This window comes from Apteryx mantelli, chromosome 2 (assembly GCF_036417845.1).
Source record: "Apteryx mantelli isolate bAptMan1 chromosome 2, bAptMan1.hap1, whole genome shotgun sequence".
NCBI classification, from domain to species: domain Eukaryota; kingdom Metazoa; phylum Chordata; class Aves; order Apterygiformes; family Apterygidae; genus Apteryx; species Apteryx mantelli.
In genome coordinates, this window is record NC_089979.1 from 164,099,812 (window position 1) to 164,121,723 (window position 21,912).

The 21,912-nt window shown below is 35.6% G+C and overlaps 1 protein-coding gene across 1 annotated transcript in view; it reads left to right on the top strand.

Moving 5' to 3' along the window:
- TTC21A (tetratricopeptide repeat domain 21A) overlaps nt 1-20,006 on the top strand; it is a 38,287-nt gene extending 18,281 nt beyond the window's left edge. Inside the window, 16 exon segments of the mRNA XM_013949643.2 lie at nt 770-1,008; nt 2,451-2,523; nt 2,719-2,829; nt 5,747-5,885; nt 6,098-6,100; nt 6,214-6,317; nt 7,948-8,136; nt 8,965-9,075; nt 9,710-9,791; nt 10,267-10,417; nt 12,186-12,347; nt 16,294-16,489; nt 17,711-17,935; nt 18,602-18,722; nt 19,783-19,850; nt 19,929-20,006. Coding sequence (XP_013805097.2) covers nt 770-1,008; nt 2,451-2,523; nt 2,719-2,829; nt 5,747-5,885; nt 6,098-6,100; nt 6,214-6,317; nt 7,948-8,136; nt 8,965-9,075; nt 9,710-9,791; nt 10,267-10,417; nt 12,186-12,347; nt 16,294-16,489; nt 17,711-17,935; nt 18,602-18,722; nt 19,783-19,850; nt 19,929-20,006 — 2,052 coding nt within the window.
- Nucleotides 20,007-21,912: the final 1,906 nt, after the last annotated feature.

The following is a 21,912-nucleotide window of genomic DNA, read 5'->3' on the forward strand; positions in this document are numbered from 1 at the left end:
AACTGTTTTTGCCAGTTGAAATTAATTATCAAATTTTTAAATGACTTAGCTGCCTTAAAACTGTATTTTTCACTGACTAAATGATTTATCAAAATTGCTCAGCTCAAGTTAAAACATTGAAATGACTAATTCATGTTATTCAGAGTAGATAGAAAAGTTTTGAAATGTGTATCGTGGATATACAGGATAAAATATTCCTTATATAAATTAACAATAGATTAAATCACAAATACATTGTTAGAAAATAGCTGAAATAAAATCTACATTTTGTAATGATTCTTTTTTATATCAGTAATGAAACACACATCTTCAAATGCTGACTTATTTCAATTGCCAGAAATTATACTGCCTATTGTCAAGCTGCAGAACAGTGTTTTCCAAAGAAGGGGTTGGAACTCCAGATTCAAGCCTGACTGAAATGCAGTTGTATGCGCTAATAAGGGGGACTGAGTCCCCCTTGCTTTATGTAGAAACAAAACCCAAAAGTTAGAACATGTCTCAAGGACCTTCTAGCTTATAAAAGACAAGAGGTAAACACAATAAATACATAGGATAATAGATCAATAAATAGATAACAAAAACACAGATATGAGTGAAAAGCAAAATCACACAACTTGTTTAATTTGTTAAGGCTTTAGTTTAACATGCAATTTCATGTTACCTAAAAATATTTAATCAAGCCCATTTGCTTAAAATACAGCTATACTTTCCACCAAATTCCTTTCATTAAAATGGTTTTTAATTTACTTTATTTTTTGTACTATTCTAGCATGAAGCCACTAAGATCATGCAGGATGCTACTAATGAATTTAGTGGAACTTCAGAGGAAATCCGCATTACTATTGCTAATGCAGATTTGGCTGTCCATAAAGGAGAAGTGGAAACAGCGCTCAGCATGCTGAGACATGTCGCACCAACCCAACCATATTACATTGAAGCTAAAGAAAAGATGGCTCAGATATATCTTCATATGCGAAAGGATAAGAAACTATACATTGCATGTTATTGGTAATATTGTTTAAAATCCATGCAACTGAACTGTTTTAATTTTCAACCACTGGTCAGAGGAATTTTTTTCCTAACAGTTCTAAAATGTCAGAGACATCTATTTTATAAGCAGCATCAACTTCAATGATTTGTTAATATAATAAGTTTGTTTTTTTTCCTTGAGAAAGGAAAAAGAAATGCTAATATTCTTTTTTAAAACAGAGTAACTTACCCTATAAACAGTCCTTTCAGTAGTGTTGCTGATAAAGTTAGCAGTATTGTACTCAGGATAAGAAGGGAAGGTACAATATTTAGAAGTTTTATTTAAATAAAATATTAATAATTGTGATAAATAATTCTAAAATAAGTGATGTGCTCAAATCATAGAAAAATTTGTAGCAGAGATTTAAACAGAGCGGAGATTTCTTGGTTCACAGTTCTGGTTTTCTTTCCAGCCTGTTTGGCCTTTTTCTATACGTAATGTAAAATCATTTCTATGTTAAATAAAATGAATGGAAATTTAAGCAATTTAGTAAAGTTCTTTAGAAACAGATAGATTATCTCAGTATTCTACACCAACAGTAAAATGAATGATAAATTAGACAAGCATCTGCCTAACTTTTAACTGCCTCAGTAATTTTTATGAAATAATTATCCACACAAGTGCTAAGTTTTAGAGTAATACACTAAGTAATATTATAAATATTATTTTTCCTGTATATTTGGAACTAAAAGTTGGCATTTGATTTCTGATTTCACACCAATAAATACAGTTATATAAATTATTCTATATTTAGCTCTTCCTCAAATAAGGTAGCATATTTCTGACATACAACCTTTTCTGTTTTTTCTCTGCTATATTTTGCACTACCTCACATCTTCCTGTTACTTATATAGGTAAGCAATTGGGAAACATTATTCATTATTTCTGATCAGTCATAAACTGTCTACACCCCGCTACTTGTGTTTTTTACTTCTGGTAGTCTCCTGAGCTGTTTAGGTTTTTTTTCATTCCTTTGGCCTCTTAGACCATCGGTTCTTTCAGCAAAGAGATGCCACTTGCTATGTATTTGTAGAGCATCTTGTACAGCAGTGGCCTAACTGGCCCCAAGAATGATTAAAATACAAGCATTATTCAAAAATCTGTGGCTTCTGTTCTTCTAAACGATAGGCATATTCTGCAGTCATGCTAGTATGTCCAGCTTCCTACCCCAGGTGTAAGACATGCCATTTATTGCAGCATGAGCTCATTCAGACTTTAAATGTTATGGATTGGAGTGAGCTGGAGTAAGTGGGGCTACCCGGATTTATATCTGCTGAGATTATTACTCTTTATTGTATTGACAGAAATTACTTCATTTCCAAGAGAGTACATGAAGTTCTAAAAATACTTTTCATATGTTTTATTGTAACATTTAATTGTTCTTTCATGATTCAAAGTGTTCTTCTTAATTCTTTTTTAGTGAAATGCATGAAAAATTTCCAGGTCCTCATACTAGTCTCCTCTTGGGAGATGCTTTCATGAATATTCAACAGGTTAGTCCAAATGTATTCAGTAATTACACTGTATTTAAACTAGCATTTCACAACTGATCTGGATTCAATGATAATCATAGTAAAATATAGGCATTATATAATTTGAAAAAAAAAGTAACAGAATTGTTGGTAAAATCTATTTAAATTCCAAAATTAATCATGGGACTAACCCTTGTTTCTGTCACTTACTCTTAGCCAGAGGAAGCTGTGAAAATATATGAAGAAGCCCAGAAAAAGAATTCTTTGGACTCAGTGCTGGTCAGAAAAATTGGACATGCATATGTGAAAACTCATCAATACAGCAAGGTCTTAGACATCAAGATTTCTGTTTTGTTTTTCTGATATTCCTTGAGTGATTTAATTTAACCTAAGTGCAAAGAAGGTGTAATAATGAATTACACCTTTGAAAGACTATCTATGTATAAATTCACCCTGTAGGTATATCCTTGCCATTGTGACCAGTGAATGTTTCACCAGTGTAATCTCTACAAGATACATCCATGTTTCACCTGCCTCTTCCTGCTTTTATATATTAGGACAGAGCATGCCTGGAGTCACCTTATTTCTTCTAAACTTTCTTGGAAGATATGTTGCTTTATAGTCAGAGACCCTCTCCCTGTGAGGTAAACCTATGCCTGCACACTCTTCATTTTCTTCAGTCTTTTGAAGTTTAATTTGTCCCAGTGTTGCTGTATTCCTGGTCTCCATATGTTAGGATTTTCTCCAAAAACTTCTCTGAAAAGAAAAGGCGTGGTCACATACTACCTAAGAAAAGCAAATGCTGTAAATCTGTTCTCACTCAGTGTGCTTATATTATCTGGGAAAGAAGCATATAGTAGGCAAGTACTCGTTTTCATTTCACGCCAATATGATGAGGGAATCCCAATCCTAAGGTAATGGTATCATCTTCACATCCTAGATATTGAGGGCATCAGGATTTGGCCCGATTACTCAGAATGCACCACCCTAACTTTGGACCGGAGAAAATGTTCAGATCCAACCATTATGATTGTCATAGGGCATACCTCCTTAGAAAATCAAGCATGAGAAGATGTTCTTAGTCCTCACTTTTTTCTGTCGCAGCTGTGCCAAGATCTCCTAGCCTATTACAGATACTATGGAGGCTTGAGAGTGAATTAAGCAGACTTTCCGAGCAATAGTCATAGGAGAGTCAATGAAAAATAGTACAAAATTTTTCAGTCTTTGCTAACGTCTCTGCCTACCTCTGCATTAGTAAATAATATAGGCCAGAGCCCATTTTGACCATTTGGTTGACTAACACAGTGCCACGTTGTTCAAATCCACAAGTCTAATCTCTTCTTATTCTCAGAAATAGGAAGGCTGCATCCAAGCTGCCTATTGGGAATGGTCTCTATTCTGTGCTAGCCCCCAAACCATGCTCAGGAATTACTTAGGAGGACATTTGTTTGCATGGGCCAAAAGTGTTCCAGTAACTGTACTAACAGTTTTACAGGGTGGATCATTGTGGGACAGGGCCTGAGGCTGTACCCTGGAACTAGTTAGCTTAAAATTTAAGTATAGCCATTGGGTTTTTAGTTGAGTTTGCTTGCTCCACTGGCACTGACATAGATTTGTCCAACTTCTCTATTCTCAGTGCTGAGTGATCCCTTGATACCAGCACAACAATTTGCACCATTTCCGTGTTCACTGCTGAGGATGTGTGGGAACTGGCAGTTCCTCTGTTAACTCCATTCGAATGCAATACTTGGTGACTTGCGCACTTCACACTGGTTCTGGATATCCTGACCATTCTCTGTCTGACAAGGCCCTAATTTACTTCTCTCTGTCTCTGTCATAAGGAGTATGGCTGGGAACTTTTTGTCATTTTTCTGTCACAACTCACTGCTAGGTAACTGCACTGGCTATCAATGAATGTGCCTCTTGCAACTTCTTGGCTGTTACTTTTTTTTCTGTAGTTTACACTGGGGTTGAGGGATATTCCTCCTGCAAATCATTTCAGGACCACTTCTGTCATTCACCAGGAGGAAATGATAGTTCTGTTCCTTTTTATCTGCAGAGGTATCAACCTGCATGTCAGTTCAGTCTCAGGACCAGCCAGAACGGCAGAAGAAAAGATACGTATTCTCCTGCCACAGGATCTCTACTAGTTCAGGATTCTGACTCATGTCAGTGCCGTCATTGTAATTGGAAAGTCAGGTATTACTTCTTTAATACCTGCAACCTCCTTTGCTGCTCTGTTTTTCCAGTCATGCTCAGTACTATGACCATGATTACAGATCACATTGGATTTGGGTCTTGGAAACTAACCTAGAGAGATTATTTCATCAAATTCATGTTTTGTACTTCCTTACAAACCTCCATCTCATCTTCTTTCAAAGATCTGTTACTACAAAGGTCTGCTTTGGTGGCAGAAAATTCAGTGTAGTGTCCTGAGGGAGATCTTTACGGTGTGAGGATGTTGTAAGGGAAATCTCTTTGCCTCAGATGCAAACAAAAAATATTGTACTTTTTTACTGGTGCTCATTCCCAGTTCCACAGACCAGCAAACTGGTGACTTCCTCTAGTTAGTCTTGATTTTAACAATTTTGCTCAAAATAAAAGACAACATGCAGATTTTTTTTTTTTTTTCTGCCCTACTTTTCCTGTCCTTCAAAATTATGTAATAAATTAACCCTGCTAGGCCTCAGGACTGGAATTCTGTCATCTGTCCTATGAAATTGTTACAATGGTCCGTGGCCCCACACAAAGTGGCATTCTACTATACAGTTTCCAGACATGATAGGAGACCAAAGACCAATCCCTGAAGGTGCTTTGCACACCTGTGTGTGAGGCTGAGAGTGTTTGATGTTGTGGAGACAGGCTTCTCCATGCCTTTCCTGGTTTCAGGGAATGGTCCTTGACTTGTGAAATTTGCTGATCATCTACATCATGATTCTGCAATTGAGAGAGAAGAGAGAATGGTGTCAGGTAGTTTCTGCTGTAAGAATACATGGAAAAGCAGAAAGAAAATCATAGTAGGGAATGCCTCTTTGGACACCACTGGGATAGAATTTTATTTAGCATTAAATGACTAAGTACAATATGACTGGACATATATACAAAATATTTTGAAGTACTGTGATTAATAGTAAGTAACTTTTTTGATGCCGGAAATCACAAACTAATGTTTCATTAATGTTTCATTGTGACTTAGCATAATTCCACACTTAGGATCACCTTTTGAAACTTTTTCATTTTATAGGCTATTAATTATTATAAAGTAGCTCTAAAGATGAATGAACAAGATTTCTTGTGCCATGACCTTGCTGAACTCCTCCTCAAACTTAAGAAGTTTAAAAAGGCAGAAAGAGTTCTGAATACAGCTCTCAACCATGACTTTGGTACTACTATTCATCATTTCTGCAAAGCTTGCTATGTATAATATTGAAGTCTTGAATGATTTACAATTAGTCTTGAACCATTTACAATGCAATACATTAATTTATTCACAAATTATTATTATAGGTTATATGCATTCACAGTATTTCAGTAAATATTTACATTGTTTGCAGGACTGGTCTCTACAAAGTCCATCATTGCTTTTTTTCACAAGGGAGTGGAATAATAAAAATATTTCATTATCCTCAAACATCAATTATTTTTACCGGTGGTTGGTAAATATGATAAAGAGATAGAAATTATGTTACACTGTCAGTTTTATTCTTGCAGTTAATGACTTGACTTCTATGATAAAAGATGTCAGGAGCCTGATTTTACTTGCAAAGGTTTATGAAAACATTAAAAAAGAAGAAGTTATTACAACTTTGAATCAGGTAATTGCTAAGGTGGTGTATGATCTCTGTGGTCTTGGATATCTTTATCTATATGGTCTTGAATAGCTTTCCCAATAATTTCAGTATCAATAGCTTCTGAGTTGCAAGGGTTTTTTTTTCAGAGTTGTTGGCATCTTCAACTTCTGTTATTTTAACTAGGTATATGGTTTTGAAAATCAAGCCATCGTTTTGTAGCTCTAAAAATTCACAGTGCACCTCAGTGAATATAGATCACTGTAAATTTGGAGCACATTTTTAGCTTCTTTTTTTCAGCCTTGCTTCATGTAGTAATTTGTGCTGAGGCACTCTCTCTCTCTTTCATCTGAGATAGACAAACAACTCTAATGTTGATATCACAGGTGCCAGCAAGTAGAACTCATTCTTTTTGACTCTCTTTACTTTTAAAAAATAGAGTAATAGAAAATTTTTTCTGATGATTATTATTTTTACTGAAGTTACACAAGCAAAGAATTTGTCCCAATATTTCCCCAGTTACATACATTTATATAAAAGTATATATTTTTATTTATTTATCCATATTTATAAATGTTATTTCTTCATATGTATCCCTTTGTAAATTTTGTTTAGGATGCTTATGTACATTTATTATTTTTAAAAGATTTTGAACTGTTTGACAGAGAATGCCTTGAGTGTCTGTTGCCTTCAGGATTTGGGTCCCTAAAACTAAGGAGAATTTATGCAGTAGCTTTCTTTGAAGATTATTTATTTCATTTCATAGTAGAATGATATTTGTGAATCTGTGCTCACCTACCCACAGGGACAACACCATCCTAGACACCATTTTAAAGTCCATATGCCTTGGGGTGCCATACTGAAAAGGGATAAATTCTATATATTGAGAATTATCCCTTGGTAACTAAAAAGCAGGGCTAACATCAGTACTTAGTCACTGCAGCAGTAGAATTCATAGCCACATTTACCCCCGTATGTCTCCCCACTTATAGGGTTGGAAGTTAATCATTCTAACAGAAGAGTTGATTGAAGTGAACTTAGGAGAAAGAGTTGTGCAAGGAGATGAGGAGAGCGATCTAAACTACCTACTAGGAAAAGCCATTGTATCTCAGTGGTAGTTAGGTATCTCTCTTTAACTGTGATTCTAAGTCATGCACCCTTATTTGAAATTAGGCATGTAAGCCAGATCATCTCTTTCTCATGGAGGACCACAGGGAGAAAGAGTTAGCCTGGTATATGCACTTTTATGTAAATATGAAACATGCTTGGAAGAAAAAAAGAGAGATTGGCACTGTAGTCCAGTGATCGTGCACTCCCCACAAAGCACAAGTCAGGTTTGTATCCCTACTCTAGTTAATATTTATGCAAAATGGAACAGCTTCAGTGGGGAGTGACTGAAAGAGATTTATCCTGTAATACCAGTAGTCTGGTGTTAATCTGGTGGTAGGAGAGTTGAATTCAATTCTCTGTTTCAAAACAAGAAAAGGTAATATAAAGGCAGGTGTCCACTCTTCAGGTGGATGTCCAAACCATACACAAACACAACTGTCTGAACTGTCTGAACATACATAGGACTGCTCTGAAAAACTGTCAAAAAGTTCTGAAATTATTACTTTATTTTCATAAATCTCTCTTACTCTGTTCTTCATTTCTACAGGCTTTTGAATTGCAACAGAGAATACTGAAACGTATCCCCCTGGAACAGCCTGAATCAGTCCCTTCTCAGAAGCAGATGGCAGCACTGATTAATATCCAGTTTGCTGAGCACTACCTGAGTCAGAAGAACTATGTAAAAGCTGCTAAAAGCTATAAAAATGCATTAACCTATACTCCAGCAGATAGTAAAGTAAGCATTCTTTTAAGTGTGAATCAACATCTAATTAATAGTATTTTTATACATGTTAAGTAAGAAAAACTGTTATGTTAGTGCAGTGTCCTTAAAAAAATGTAAAAAGGAAATATTTACTGACCTTTCAAAACCAAGGAATTATCATGGATGAATTATTAAACCATATTTCTGACATTTGAATGAAATAACAGTCAAAAAGAAACATGAACACAAAAAGGAAATACATTCATGTTAGCCATTTTTCTACTTATTTAATCAACCAATAGAATGTGTAAAATTGAAAAATGTTTAAAAACACATGCATAATATGATAAATCATCAGAAGAGTGTTTACATATTACAAATGTAAACACCAGGTCATACTTAAAACAAAGGAAAATCCTGAAGTATGTTTTCCTACTAGCAGTAAAAGCTAGTTTTTAAATCCCATAGAATATTGATTTGGAAAAACTGATTACACTGATTTTCAAAGAATGGCCATCTTCTGCTTGTTTGTATTCAATTTCTTCCACATTTCCTCTACTTGTTTATTCCTAATAGAAATAATCCTAGCCTTATCACTTCAGATAGTTAATGCTACTCAAGAAAAATCAGTAAAGAGTCTCTTTTACTGAATTTTCATAATTACTTGGATCCTGAGCTAGATATTCTAATGGGGGAATCTATCTTTGAAGTAACTATAAAGTTAGATTGGAATTGCATTAGAAATATTTGATATACTCTGTATCTATCTTTTACAATAGAATTCAATAGAAAGAAAGAGGGTCCTGATACTAGTTAAAATTATTATCAAAATACTTCACTTTTTAATTCTTATTTTCTCAGATAATACTGAAATTGGCTCATCTTTATTTGGAAGAAGAAGATCTTGATTCATGTGAGTATCAGTGTGCCCTGCTTCTTCAAGATGACAAGAGCAATGAAATTACAACCATGGTATGAACTGATATTATTTAATCATTAATGGTCAAGATGCAGTAACTGTTTTCTCAGTCTACACACGAGCATATTATTTTTACATAAAAGTAATAATTATGAAATTGCTGGCATGATAGGTTGGCTTCACTAAATTTTTTCCAGAAAAAGTCATAGAAAAGGAGGGAGGTGATTGAATGATGAAAATCAGAGGTCTATATCCCCAAAATATAGTGTATGTAGGACAGAAAAAAATATTAACTCTGTATATACTTATGAGTGGTGAAGAAATGTTTGCTTTTTGTTGGTAATTGTATGCCAAAGCGATGATGTTGATCCATTCATTAGAATGTGATACCTAATGATGGGTTTGGACCTCTCTCTTCCTAAAAAATGGAAATGTTCCATGTGCTTTTCAGTATGGTAATTGTTACTTCTTTTATTATGTGTTCTGATAATATTTAAAATAAATACATTTGGAATATTGTTTAATGACAGTTCATATGCAGGGGGTCTTATTTGTGCATCTGCCTTTTATTTTTACATGTTTTTGGCTTTTCTGTTTTACAGAAAGGTAAAATAGTTTTGCATTTCTGTTTCTATAATTACAAATTTAACTAGATGCCTTTTCTGCAATATTTTTCTTCTTTGTTAGATGATGGCAGATGTCTGTTTCAGAAAACAGAAGTATGAACAAGCAGTAAGTCTTTACCAGAATGTTTTGGAAAAATCACCAGGTATATAACATTAATTAAGTTTGGCATTTGTCTGTTTGTTCAGATTTCCACTCTAATTTTTAAAAAGCTAGCTCATGAAAATGTAAAACCTCTATTTTATAAATTTAATCTACAATATTATAAGTCCCCTTCTGAGTAAAAGTCTATATTCTCATGATTTTCTCTAGTGCCATATGTAAAAATATGGATCGTTCTGAAGCTTTCTGAAAGAGCTTCATACTCTAGGAAGCTGAAAACAGTAACATCTGAATTCTCTTTTGTATCTATGTGTCTCTGCCATTTTTTCTTTTAAAACCCTTAGTCTCTTCCAAGCCAATGAAGCAGTATTGCTGTATTTCACTAATGATGGCCTCCAGAACAATAACAAAAAAATTCTCCATAGTTTCAATCAGTATTTAAATTTAACAAGATTTGGAGGAATCTGAGTTATTGTAATATAGAGATTAAATGTACTTTATTACTTTATAATTTTTAGATAACTTTTTGGTCCTGGAAAGATTAGTTGATTTGCTAAGAAGAACTGGTAACCTTGACAAAACTACATTTTTCTTTAAAACGGTGAAGAAGCAATCCACTCGATTATTTTTGGAACCTGGGTATAACTACTGCAAAGGACTCTACTGCTGGTAAAGCATGCAAAGTAATATTTGTAAATGTTAGATTTTCAGAACAGTGCTGCAGAATCTCTGTGTAGTTCATGTGATGGCTTTAAGCTTCAGTTTGTTAACTGATGCAAGTTATTGCTTCATGTGCACAAAAATGAAACTAGTGTTTTCAGATTTGCTTGTAAGTTAGAGCTGGTACAAACAAATTTCTTAATACATTCAAGGCCTCTTTTGGAAGGAGAGGAAAATACTGGAGCATGAAGATGGGGAAAGCCATATGAATGTAGTGAAGTATGGGGCTCCAATTGGAAGAGAAGTATGTTGATTTGAATATCTCAATTTCAAATGCATAGTACAAGAGCCTTGAGGTTGGATTGGAAATAGTCTTCCATCTCAAAAAATTAGGAGAAATGCTGCCCTAAATTATGTCTATGTGCTAGGGCTCCACCCAAGATATTTTTCTATAATGTAATCAGTAAAAGAAATCAAATGAGTGCTTACTTCTTGCCACATGCTCTCACTCTCTTCTTTGCTCAGGCTCTGAAAAGCATCTGATCTACTGATTCAGCCTTCTAAAATGACAGAGAAATAAGCCAGCAAAAATATAAATATAAATAAATTTCCTCTGGGTTAGTGAATCAAATCATTTTACCATGTGAGAAGAAAAGTTCTAGAGTTAACTCAAAGCAGGTCAGGACTTTGTTGCCAGGAATGGAGTGATGCGAAGTCACTTTTTTGTAGCAACAAGCTGTTGGATCAGCTCAACTATATATGTAACATCACCCTTGGCATAGCTGCTGGAACCTGCCCAGCTCATCAGTTGTGAGCTATGTAAGTAGCCATAGCCGGAGAGCACATCCCCTAATGCTGTGTGCTACTCTAATTATAAATGGTCCTTTCCAGCTGTTCTAAGTAGTTCCTTCTAGATTGCAGTTGTTAAAGGAAATAGTGCTCTTTATGAATACTCTTCTTTACTGTTTTATTTGTCATAATCACTCTAGTACAGGTATTTCTGTGAATTGTGTTAAACTACACAGTTAACATCTGGCATAACCAATCTATTTTCTTGTTCATTATCTCACAAAGGAAGCATTATGTATTTAGTAAAGCTCTTGGTTTTGCTAGTGTTTTGGGGTCAGATTAAGATCATCAACTTTGATATTTAAGACAGAAGTTTGGAGAAATGTAAGCACCTGTGTTCCAGAGAGGGATTCGAAGAGGCAGGTTTCCAACAGCATATAACCTTGATGGTGTTTAAATTCAATTAGCACTTAAACAAAAATACTTGGATTGGGTGAAGAAGCGCTCTTTGAGCATGTAAGCAAAGCTAGGTACTTAAGCAGTCATGATTCAATGCAAGACGTGTGGTACTAGAAGAGTGAACAAACACATTCACCTCCGAGGACACCTTGCTCCTTCCTTAATAGGGTTGACATAGTTGGAGCCTGATTTTCTCTTCCTTAACTGTTTGATTTTGCATTGATACACACATCAGAATGGGCAAACATATAATCTGTAAAACTGTAAAAACTGAGACTATAAATGAAAGGCCATCATATGTATGAGAACAGCTGTACATCCATCAGTACATTACAAAATAAGGTAAAATCTATCTAAAGAAGTTCATACACTTATTGTGTTTACTTATCTTGTGTACAGATGTATACTTACTGCAAATATTTCAAAATCATCTTTTACTGAAAAATTTCCTTTGCCTTAGTACTTTATGTAGGCAAATAGGGGAACTTTGTATTAATGCGATTGATTGCCCTCTCTTCTGTTCAAACAGGCACATGGGACAATCCAATCAAGCTCTGAAATATTTTAACAAAGCTAGAAAAGACAGTGACTGGGGCCAGAAAGCTGTCACCAATATGATTCAGATTTGCTTAAATCCTGATAATGAGGTAATGGGAGGAGAAGTGTTTGAAAGTCTTGATGAAGAAGAAAGGTAAAAGCACTTTTGTTAACAGTTAATAAAAGAGAAAAGTCATGAGTTAGCTTTATAAAATTAATTTGATATGTTGAGCATTAATGTTAAGGTCTAGGCATTTTTCCTCTCCGCCTAAAGCAAGATTAGGCATAGTGTTATGACTAACAGAAAATAGGGAAGTCTTTTCTGATACTTATTGATAAATACTCTCACAGTGTTGCACTTCTACCCAGATACCTGAGACTGCATTATTTTTGCCTCAGCAAGAAATGTAGCATATATAGCCAAGACTCCACGTGCTGTTATGCTGGTATAAAGGCAATGGTTCATGCTCTGTATTCATCATCTTAACTGGCAAGTGAATTGAACCTATCCGTTCTTCATTTGGTTTTTGAACTGCATCGTCTAGTCTCTACCTAACAGAACAATAGTGGTTCATGTTCTAAAATTATACAGTCCTCTTCTTGGATTTTGACTCTTTATGTACCACATGACTACAACTTCTCTGACAGACTGTTTGTAACCCATGGAAACAATTTTTTTACTCTAAGGGTCTTCTCCTGTTTGGTTTAGGAATATACTACTGAGCAATGATTTGCTGGTATCAAATCCTGTACTTCTGCATGTAGAGAATGACAGCATTTTGTTTATGAATACTCAATCAAGATAGTTCATAGGATAATACAGGCTGGAAGGGACCTCAAGAGGTCATCTAGTCCAGCCTCCAGCTGATCAACTGGTGAAGCTTGTGAAGTGCTACTGCACAACTTTTGTCAGGATTTTGATGCGCTTTTGAAAGAGGGTCAGCTGTTTCTTACACAGCTCTAAGCTTTGCTGGATACTGTGGGAGTGTCCGTAAGTTGCTGCTGGCTGCTGTCTTCAGGTTTTCCTGTGCATTTTCATTTAATTGTCAAGTTCACTACCCTTTTGTAGAGTCCTAGTCCTAAATTAAGTTCTTACACTCTGCAAAAGACTTAAATGATTCACCACTTTCAGCAGATTATCCCACTATTCACCAGAGAGAGAACACTGTACCACCATTGTCTCAGCTCCTTTAAGGCTCGTGATGCTCTGTTGCCTTCAAACATCCCAAGCTCTTCAAGAACAGCAGGAACCTGTTAGGGGATGGCAGTACTGACAGTAGCACTGTGCTTTGTGCTTGAGGACTTTGGCATAGTCCTTAGCACCAAAACAAGCATTTGAGATCTTTTTCAAGATATGAAAGTCATCTTCTCTTTCCTATTTCCATCTTTGTGCATTGACGCATGTTCGGCAAAAAAACACCAGGTTTGTTACTCCAGACAAGTAGGTACTTAGCATCATATCCTGAAGTTACACAGTTCAGTTTGAGCCTCTGTTGTCCTACAGTCCATTTTCTTGAGTTTCTCAGGGCACATTGAACACATTTCTTCAGAAACTCATACTAGTTTTTCACTGGTAATCCTGTCACCATAATAGGAGGACTGGCTTAATATTTTCTTTTCTCAATCAGGTCATCTCATCAGCATTATCTTTGTTTAGATCAGAACACTATCCATCCATTAGAGAGTTCTGCTACTCAATTTCTCTGCAGCATCCAGTTTTCAAAAAGGTGATACAACTTTTCACATGCTTGAGGGCAAAAAGAATAACTCTTAATTTTATGTCAGCAGCAGACTTACAAAGGAGACATCTGGACAGAGTTTCAGATGACAAAAAAAATCACTCTGTTAGCCTTCAAACTGCATCTGTACTAGTAAATACAATGAGTGGGACCCATTCTTTGTTCCTGAGTCCAACTGGCACAACACTGCTCGCATCCCTATGGTTAAACTTTCTCACTCTGAAACAGAGTGTGTACATCCACACTGTCTATTTGACTTGTTCCAGGGCCATACTATACTCTAAACTGTGCTGAGGAATTGTGTGGGACTGTGGTAGCTGACATGGGGCAAAACCATACCAGAGACTGTGTTAACAATTTCACAGTATAAACAACAGAAGGAAAGTGCCAAGCCCTGTGCTCTGGTGCAGTTTAGTTCATTGGTGTAGAAGGAGCTTTGGGTCTCAAGATAAGCATAGAAACATTCCCTTTGAGCCAACTCAACATCTGGAATTTTAGCTTCTAGTTGGGCTGGCCTTTCATAAGTTTGATTTAAATTATGTTGGGGCTCCAAAGACACCTTCATCTGTACCCCATGTCTCATATGACTGTTCACTTTGTCATTCTGGGCTTTACAGCTATATGTACTTAAGTGATATTGAAGATGCAGGGCATGTAGTTGGTCAGTATACTCTCCTGATCACTTGATCAACGTGAAGATGTCACTTCTGTAACAAGTCTGGGATTTTCTTTATCAATGGCAAACATGGAGAAGTGATGTATCAGAATGCCTTTCAAATTGTCTTTGCTGCCCAAGTTAATAATTATAGTTTCCTCTTTGCCTAGTTGGAAGGTTCATCCCAGTGATTTGAGAGCTTAAATTTTGTGGTCAAACAGAAGCCCCCTGGTTACCAGACAAGTTTGTAGTGATGAGGCAGATCCAAGATCAAGCCAGGAAGTCCAATCAGCAAGGCAGGGTCAGAATCAGCAGGCTACAAGACTGGACTCAGCCATACCTACAACATAGTTCAGGCAAGGAGCAAGAGCAAGGACCTGAGCAGCAGGCCCAAAGGACAAAGGCCCCAGATGAGGCTTCTCACAGTTCTGTCTCACACAGCTCTTTCTCACAACTTGGTTGTTTTTGCAGAAGTCTGATCCAAAGTTACAGCTGCACTATATCAGTGCTGACCCTGGACAGAGGCAGCTGAACATTGGTGGGGGGAGTAGGGAAGAGATTACAGCAAAGAGATTACTGGTGCACTCAGGGCTCTGACAAGCAATATTTGCTAGTACTGATTGTGCTGATCCCAGTCCAGCCAAGGAAATTCTGTCTTTAGAGTATCCTGGGTCACATGACAGTCTATGAACCCTGTCCTTCTTTATAGATCATCTTGTACTCAATTCTGGTCAGATTTTCACTGTCACTGTCTCTGCTGTCCCTATTTTGCAGTGTATTGGTTGTCTCTCTGCATGAGAGCACACCTGCTGGCCCTCAGGAATCAAAATTCTGATACTTAGTAAGAAGAGCTCCACTATACATCCGAGTGTGCAAGATTTGCAACTGCTGTCATATCATATACTTTTATCAGTTTGGCTAAAATACCAGGCCATGCGAGCACAGTTAACTGAAGCTACATTACATTGGCATCTCCATCAGATCAGTCATGGACACTTAGCCTCCATGTCTGCTCTGCATCCACAGATGGAGGGACTCTCAATCTTTTTCTACTGTCTGTATTAAGTTTCCTGAGGTTGGTTATTTTATTCTGTGAGATACATTTTTGTATGTACACTTATACATCTCTTGCTTTGAGGCCATAAATACTTTTCCAGACATTCTGTGGTTGAGAGAAACAGATATCGTAGAGCATATGCCTTTCTTATACCAACATGAATGATACGAGAGAGAAGAAATGAGGGAAAATATAGGGGGGAGCCTTATGTGTGCCTGCTGTGCATTCTACTGAGATAAAAATTTGTCAGTCTTGAGTGCCTGAATATATGTATGTCCACAGCATGAATGTACAAATTGACAACATACCTATATGTAGAAAGAATATTTATATCTTCCTTTTTTTTTAATTATTTGCCATTTTCTTTTTAAAAAATAAAGGAAAATGTAGCACTTCTGAAAAATACCATCCTTGCAAGACCTGGAGTAGGATGAATTTAACTATAGAACAGGCATACAAATAGTGGCAGTTTAAGCTAATTCATTTCTGATCCAGACAAAAGTGTCATTTATAATATATTTAAAAAAACAAATGCATAACCACTCTTACATATGGGATAGTTAGAATTTAAAGATGGAGGTGCGTATTGCTTTATGTTAGTTACTATTTGATAAATATTGAAATATCATGCAGAATTTAATATTAACAGTAATTTAGATGACAAGCAGGAAGCTGCACAACATGTCATAAGAACAGCAGAAAAATTATTAATGGAGTTTTGTCCTTGTTCACAAGAGGGCCAAAATCAGCTAAAGACGTTACGAAATTACTGTTTAATGGCTACTAAAGACAAAAATAATGTAGAAAAAGCTCTCAGTGTATTTGTAGAAATGGCCCAAAATGAGGTAAGAGATTCTTCAGATCTTTTTATACACATTCCTTCTTATTATGAAATGCGTATTGACTCATGCATTGTTTTTCTAGCTGATTTTTTTCACGAAAAACTAAAAGCTTTGAAATTAAATTAAAATGCATATTAAAGGACTTCTATATGAATATGTTTGCTGCTTTTTCCTTGTTAAAAATGTCTAAAGAAAAATGGATGTAGACTATGGATGTAGCTTTTATCTTGTATTTTTTCCTCTTTATTTAAGGTCAAAGTGAACTTTTCTTGTAAACACATTGGGTGAGATTCTGATGTCATTAACACTGTTTTTCCATTGATTTCAGTGGTGTCAGGATTAACAGTATTTATAAAACTTGATAGACTAAATTTTCTAAAGGCTACAGTTTATTTGCATGTAGAAAAACACACCCATAAGTCTTGAGAGTTATGAAAATTTCAGTAAACTGTCCTTACTAGCTGAGTGGTCTGGTCCTGATCCAGAGAAGTATTTATTTACATGCTTACCCATGCATACCTCAGTATATTTAAGGGCTTTTATATAACAATATGAATGCTTAAAATTAATCATTAAACGTTCTAAAGCATGTAACATGTTTGGCTACTTAAAAGTTGTAAGAGCCCTTTGACCTTGATTTGGTTAGCAGTGTTTTGGGTAATTAAAAATTGAATAGTGCAAATTCTTCATACTGCACTTAGGAAACATGCTATCACATTGGCAGCACCCAGTTGTAAAAGATTTTGTCATTGAAATTTTGTCTTTGCTTTCAAGGCTTCTAAAACAGGCAATGGTTTTCCTTTCATATCTTCTGTGCTCAAGGCTAAGAAAAACCTAAAAACTTTTAAAGGTGTTTTAATTATAACAAATTTTGATCCATTATATTCTATCCACTGCCTGTTTGTCAGTAATATCTCGATCTCATATACAGCATTCACGTGTAAATTCCTTCATATTATGAGATCCTAAGAACCTGTCTATATGAATCTAGTTGCAAGATAAAGATACAAGTGGTGTTATATATTCAGTGTTCTTTTTAAGCTATATTGGGTGTTATGGAAATAAAGAAAGAGGTTTATTTCACAATCTGATAATGACCTTTTTGGTTTTTCTTTATCCTTTTGCAATGTTATTCATTTTTGTAATATGACAGTACAAGATATGATACAGTCACTAACATATGAAAGGAGAATGCTGTAACTTGTGTGATTTATATTTTCTCAGAAGGAAAGTGTTCAAATTATTTTGACAGTGGCCCAAGCCCATATGATGCTTAAACAGACTCCCAAGGCCAGAATTCAACTAAAACGATTAGCAAAAGTAAACTGGACTTTGTCAGATGCTGAAGAGTTAGAAAAAAGTTGGATATTATTGTCTGATATATACTGTAAAAGTGGAAAATACGATCGTGCAACTGAGCAACTGAAACGCTGCTTACAATACAATAAGGTGAGAGAAAAAGATAAAGGGAATCCCTGAATATTAGAAAAATATTATGACCCTTTAGGTATCTGAACATAACACAGGGCTTGGATATTATGGTTTTTTCATTACTGGCCATTTAAAATAAACCCTCAAAGTGCAAGCTTAAAGGAGTGGCTGATGTTTAAGGATAAAATTAGGCAGTAGGAGAAAGTAATTGTGATTGATATGATGATTTGTGCCAGGATTTTACAATCTTTTATTTCATGAGTCACAACTTATTTCAGGGGGGAAATATACAAAAAATACAAAATTAACTTTGTGATCTTCTCTTTCATATTTTTAAAGGTTGTGCTGTTTTAAAATGTGCAAACAGGAATGTCCAATAGTCCTTGCGCATTTTAGTATGTGTTCTTAGTATCTCCTGTGCTCTAAAAAGTAAAATGTCAGGCTACGCAATCAAGAAAAAGGTTGTAAATAACAGGAGATCATATTATTGTTTATTATTTAGTTTATCTTGAAATACAAAGTATAATTTAGACCGCCAATTTTGCAATGGTAAGGGTGATTTATATTCACTATGATATGGAAGATAGGCTAAGCATACATATTCAGTAAATTGTACATTGAATTATAATTTGAAATGAATATATTTTGGTATATTAATGTATGTTAATTCATTGCTGTTTTCAGTCTTGTTCAAAAGCTTATGAATACTTGGGCTTTATCATGGAGAAAGGACAGGCATCTATAGATGCTGCAAAAAATTATGAATTTGCTTGGAAATATAGTAACAAAGCAAATCCTGCTGTTGGTGAGTTAAGAAAATATTCTGTATCTTCAGTTCAGATCAAGGATTATTAAATATTTTTTCTCTTGAAAGCATGAGTCTGAAAGATTTGGGTCAGATAAATGCCTTGTAACTTTATTTTGCCAATCCTAAAAACTATAATAAATGTTTGTGTCATGCCCATGCAACTAGAATGAAGTCAGTTTTGATAAAAAATTGTAACAAAGGACAGCATTTAGTCCAGAGTGGTCAATTTACATGAAAAAGCCCTGCTAAGAGTTTAACAGCTAAACAAAATTGTTATGAAAAATGAATGTTTGTAAAGGGCTAGAATGGTTATGTACAGATTGGGAAAGAGTCCTAGGCAGAGAAGGGGGTATTGACAAATTGGGGAAAATAGTTATTTATAAATTGAAAGGCTGAATGCAGTGTTTTGGAACTGAATCTTGGTTTTGAAGCCTATTATTAGTCCTGGACTGCTGAAAATAAAATTAGAAATAGGGTAACAGACATTGTTGCTCTTCTCTCAATTCATTGGTCATTATGTATTGGTTTACTCTCAAAATACAATGTATACGAAAACAGTAGTCTGCAGTCCCAGTGAGCTGTGTTAGCATTTGGTCTCATAAAAGCACTGTGAGAGAACAATTAAGCTTCTTTTCCTTGACTGCAATGGCTGCGAATGTGTTCTCTCTCATTTCCTAATGCCTAAAATCTGGATTTTACACTGCTTTGCATACTTCTGTGGACACTGTGATCCCACCACGTGTTTGGCACCTTACTAGCAAACTGGATTTGGATCCAAGGTGCATAAAACCTTATAAACTATCAGATTTTTTTTCCTTTAAGTTCTCGTTTGGGGGGGGTTCTTAACACAACATACACATTAATCCAATTAAAATGTCCATTTAGAAAAAAAAATTGTACCATGGATTACATGTTCATTACCTTAATATTTTCTGCTATATCCTATTTTAACTCTAAATTTGTTGTGATTATTGGTCTGAAGTGCTGCTTAATCTCAGATTAACCTTAAGAATGTATTACAGGTGGTAAAACATTATTGTTTCTGTATCTCTTGAAGGTTTCAAACTTGCTTTCAATTACCTAAAAAATAAGAGTTATGTGGAGGCAATAGAAGTTTGTCATGATGTAAGTCATTTACAAAACTTTTAATTACATCATGAGACAAATAGTGTTTAAATTATTAACTGTCTTTTTTTTAACTAGGTTTTGAAGCTCTGTCCAGGTTATCCAAAGATTCAAGAAGAGATTTTAGAAAAGGCGCAAGCAGCGATCAGACCCTAAAAATAAGATTTTAATAAAAAATGTTTAGCCATTAGATGTGTCAGTAAACACTAGAAATAAAAACATATGTTAAGTAAATATAAAGTATTTTAGACTTGTTGGAAATCTAGTCGAACTTAGGTCCCCCATTTCTACTCATTTATTGCACTATCAATCCGTGCTATTTTTAGTGTTTGTCACCACTTTATGAGGAGACTGATTTTGTCAGTGATGTGCCCTTTTAGTATGTCTACCCACAGCCCCTCTATGAAGATAGGCAGAGGAATACCTACTGTCTGGATCATGGTTGGAGAAGGCTTGAGATACTCAAACTGGGACAGTTTTATACATGTTCTGAAACAGAATTCACCACACCTAGTGAGTTATGTGCCTCTGAGATTTAGCAGTAGGTGAGATGTGGCATGTTGCATGGCAAATGTATGATTAGACGTCTCAAGCCAAATTTCTTAATTGGATCTCCAAGGTACTGGTATAATACTAGTAATTAATCAGCCTCATTGCCATTAACACCAGTCTCCATGTTTTGTTTTTTTTTATTTCCTTCCCCTACAGTTAAATTTATAATTCATAAATTCAAGGTTTTTCACCCTGACAAGTGCTTGTACGTGGAACAGATTCCTGCTCCCAATGCTCAAGCTGCCCTCTCTCCAGTCACATACGTCCTGTAGGTTCACCTCTTTCACAAAGCCTACACAAACAGCACAGAGCAAGACACAGACAGTCCCTCAAGAGCTCTACAGTACAACAATGCCTAAAATAGAGGAATACTGAAAACAGCTGTAGTTCATCATCTTCAGAGTAATTTATTTCTCCTTTGGGCATTACAACATAGCCCAACATCAAAGCCACTCAGCTGCAAAATGAGGATGATACCATTTGCATTGCTATAGAGCACAGATTATGGACAAATGGTTATTCAAGCTAAATGGCATGATGTTCAAAAGGAGAATAAACAGACAATGTTTTTCACTAAAATTGGATATAGGGAACACACAAAGTCTTTGGAATAACAAATTAGCAATAGAAACTATGAGCTTGCCAGGTCTAACAAGAATGATGAATGTAGTGAAAGTGAGTGAAGAGACTGTTTGGCTAGGAGGCCACTTTCTGACCTCCTAGCCAAAACTAACTGGAAGCTAAAAATGGTCTATGATGTAAGGGAAAAAAGTGTTCAGTGACTTAAAGAAGGTCTTGTGCTGAAATAACACACAGAACTTTTTATGGATTCTAGTAAAATAATCTGTTGAAGAGAACTAGTGGCATGATATGGAGAAGACGCCTAGTCTGACCGTATGCATTCTGTGGACACTGGATCCCATTAGCACACTTAGATGGATGAACTTGTTAATTTTTCCATATTTACTTGATTATGTTTAGCCCAAAGTCTGCTGAGTTCAATAGGAGGGTGCTCAGTAAACCCTGGATCTACTTTTTAAAAGAGACTCATCAGTAGAAAGTAGGGTAAAGTTGGCCAAGAGGGAAAATGAAGATCTGCACTGTGCCTAGGGTTAGGCCAGCTGTTTCTAAGGTTTGAAACTGGTCCCTGCCTGCTGATCAAGTTGAAGGCCAGCTTTACTGCCCACCTGTTGATGGTCTGTGTGTCCAGTTTTCTTGTCTTCTTCTTTGTTAGATGCGGAAAGAAGGGCCCTATTTTGCATTTAACTGAAGAACCTTTGCTTCTGCTATGTTTCCAGACTGATGCCTTACACATGCCAGCAACTGCTTAGAGTGGTTTATCTTTATTCTGAACGTCAGGAAAATGTCCAGCTGAATGTAACTGAGGTGGCTCCAAGGCATATCTAATATGAGACTGGATGATTTTGCAAGATCTCTCTGCTCACACATAAAAGTGTGTGAGATATTTTCTTCAGTTAAAATCTTATAAGAAGGGCTGTTCTGAGATTTC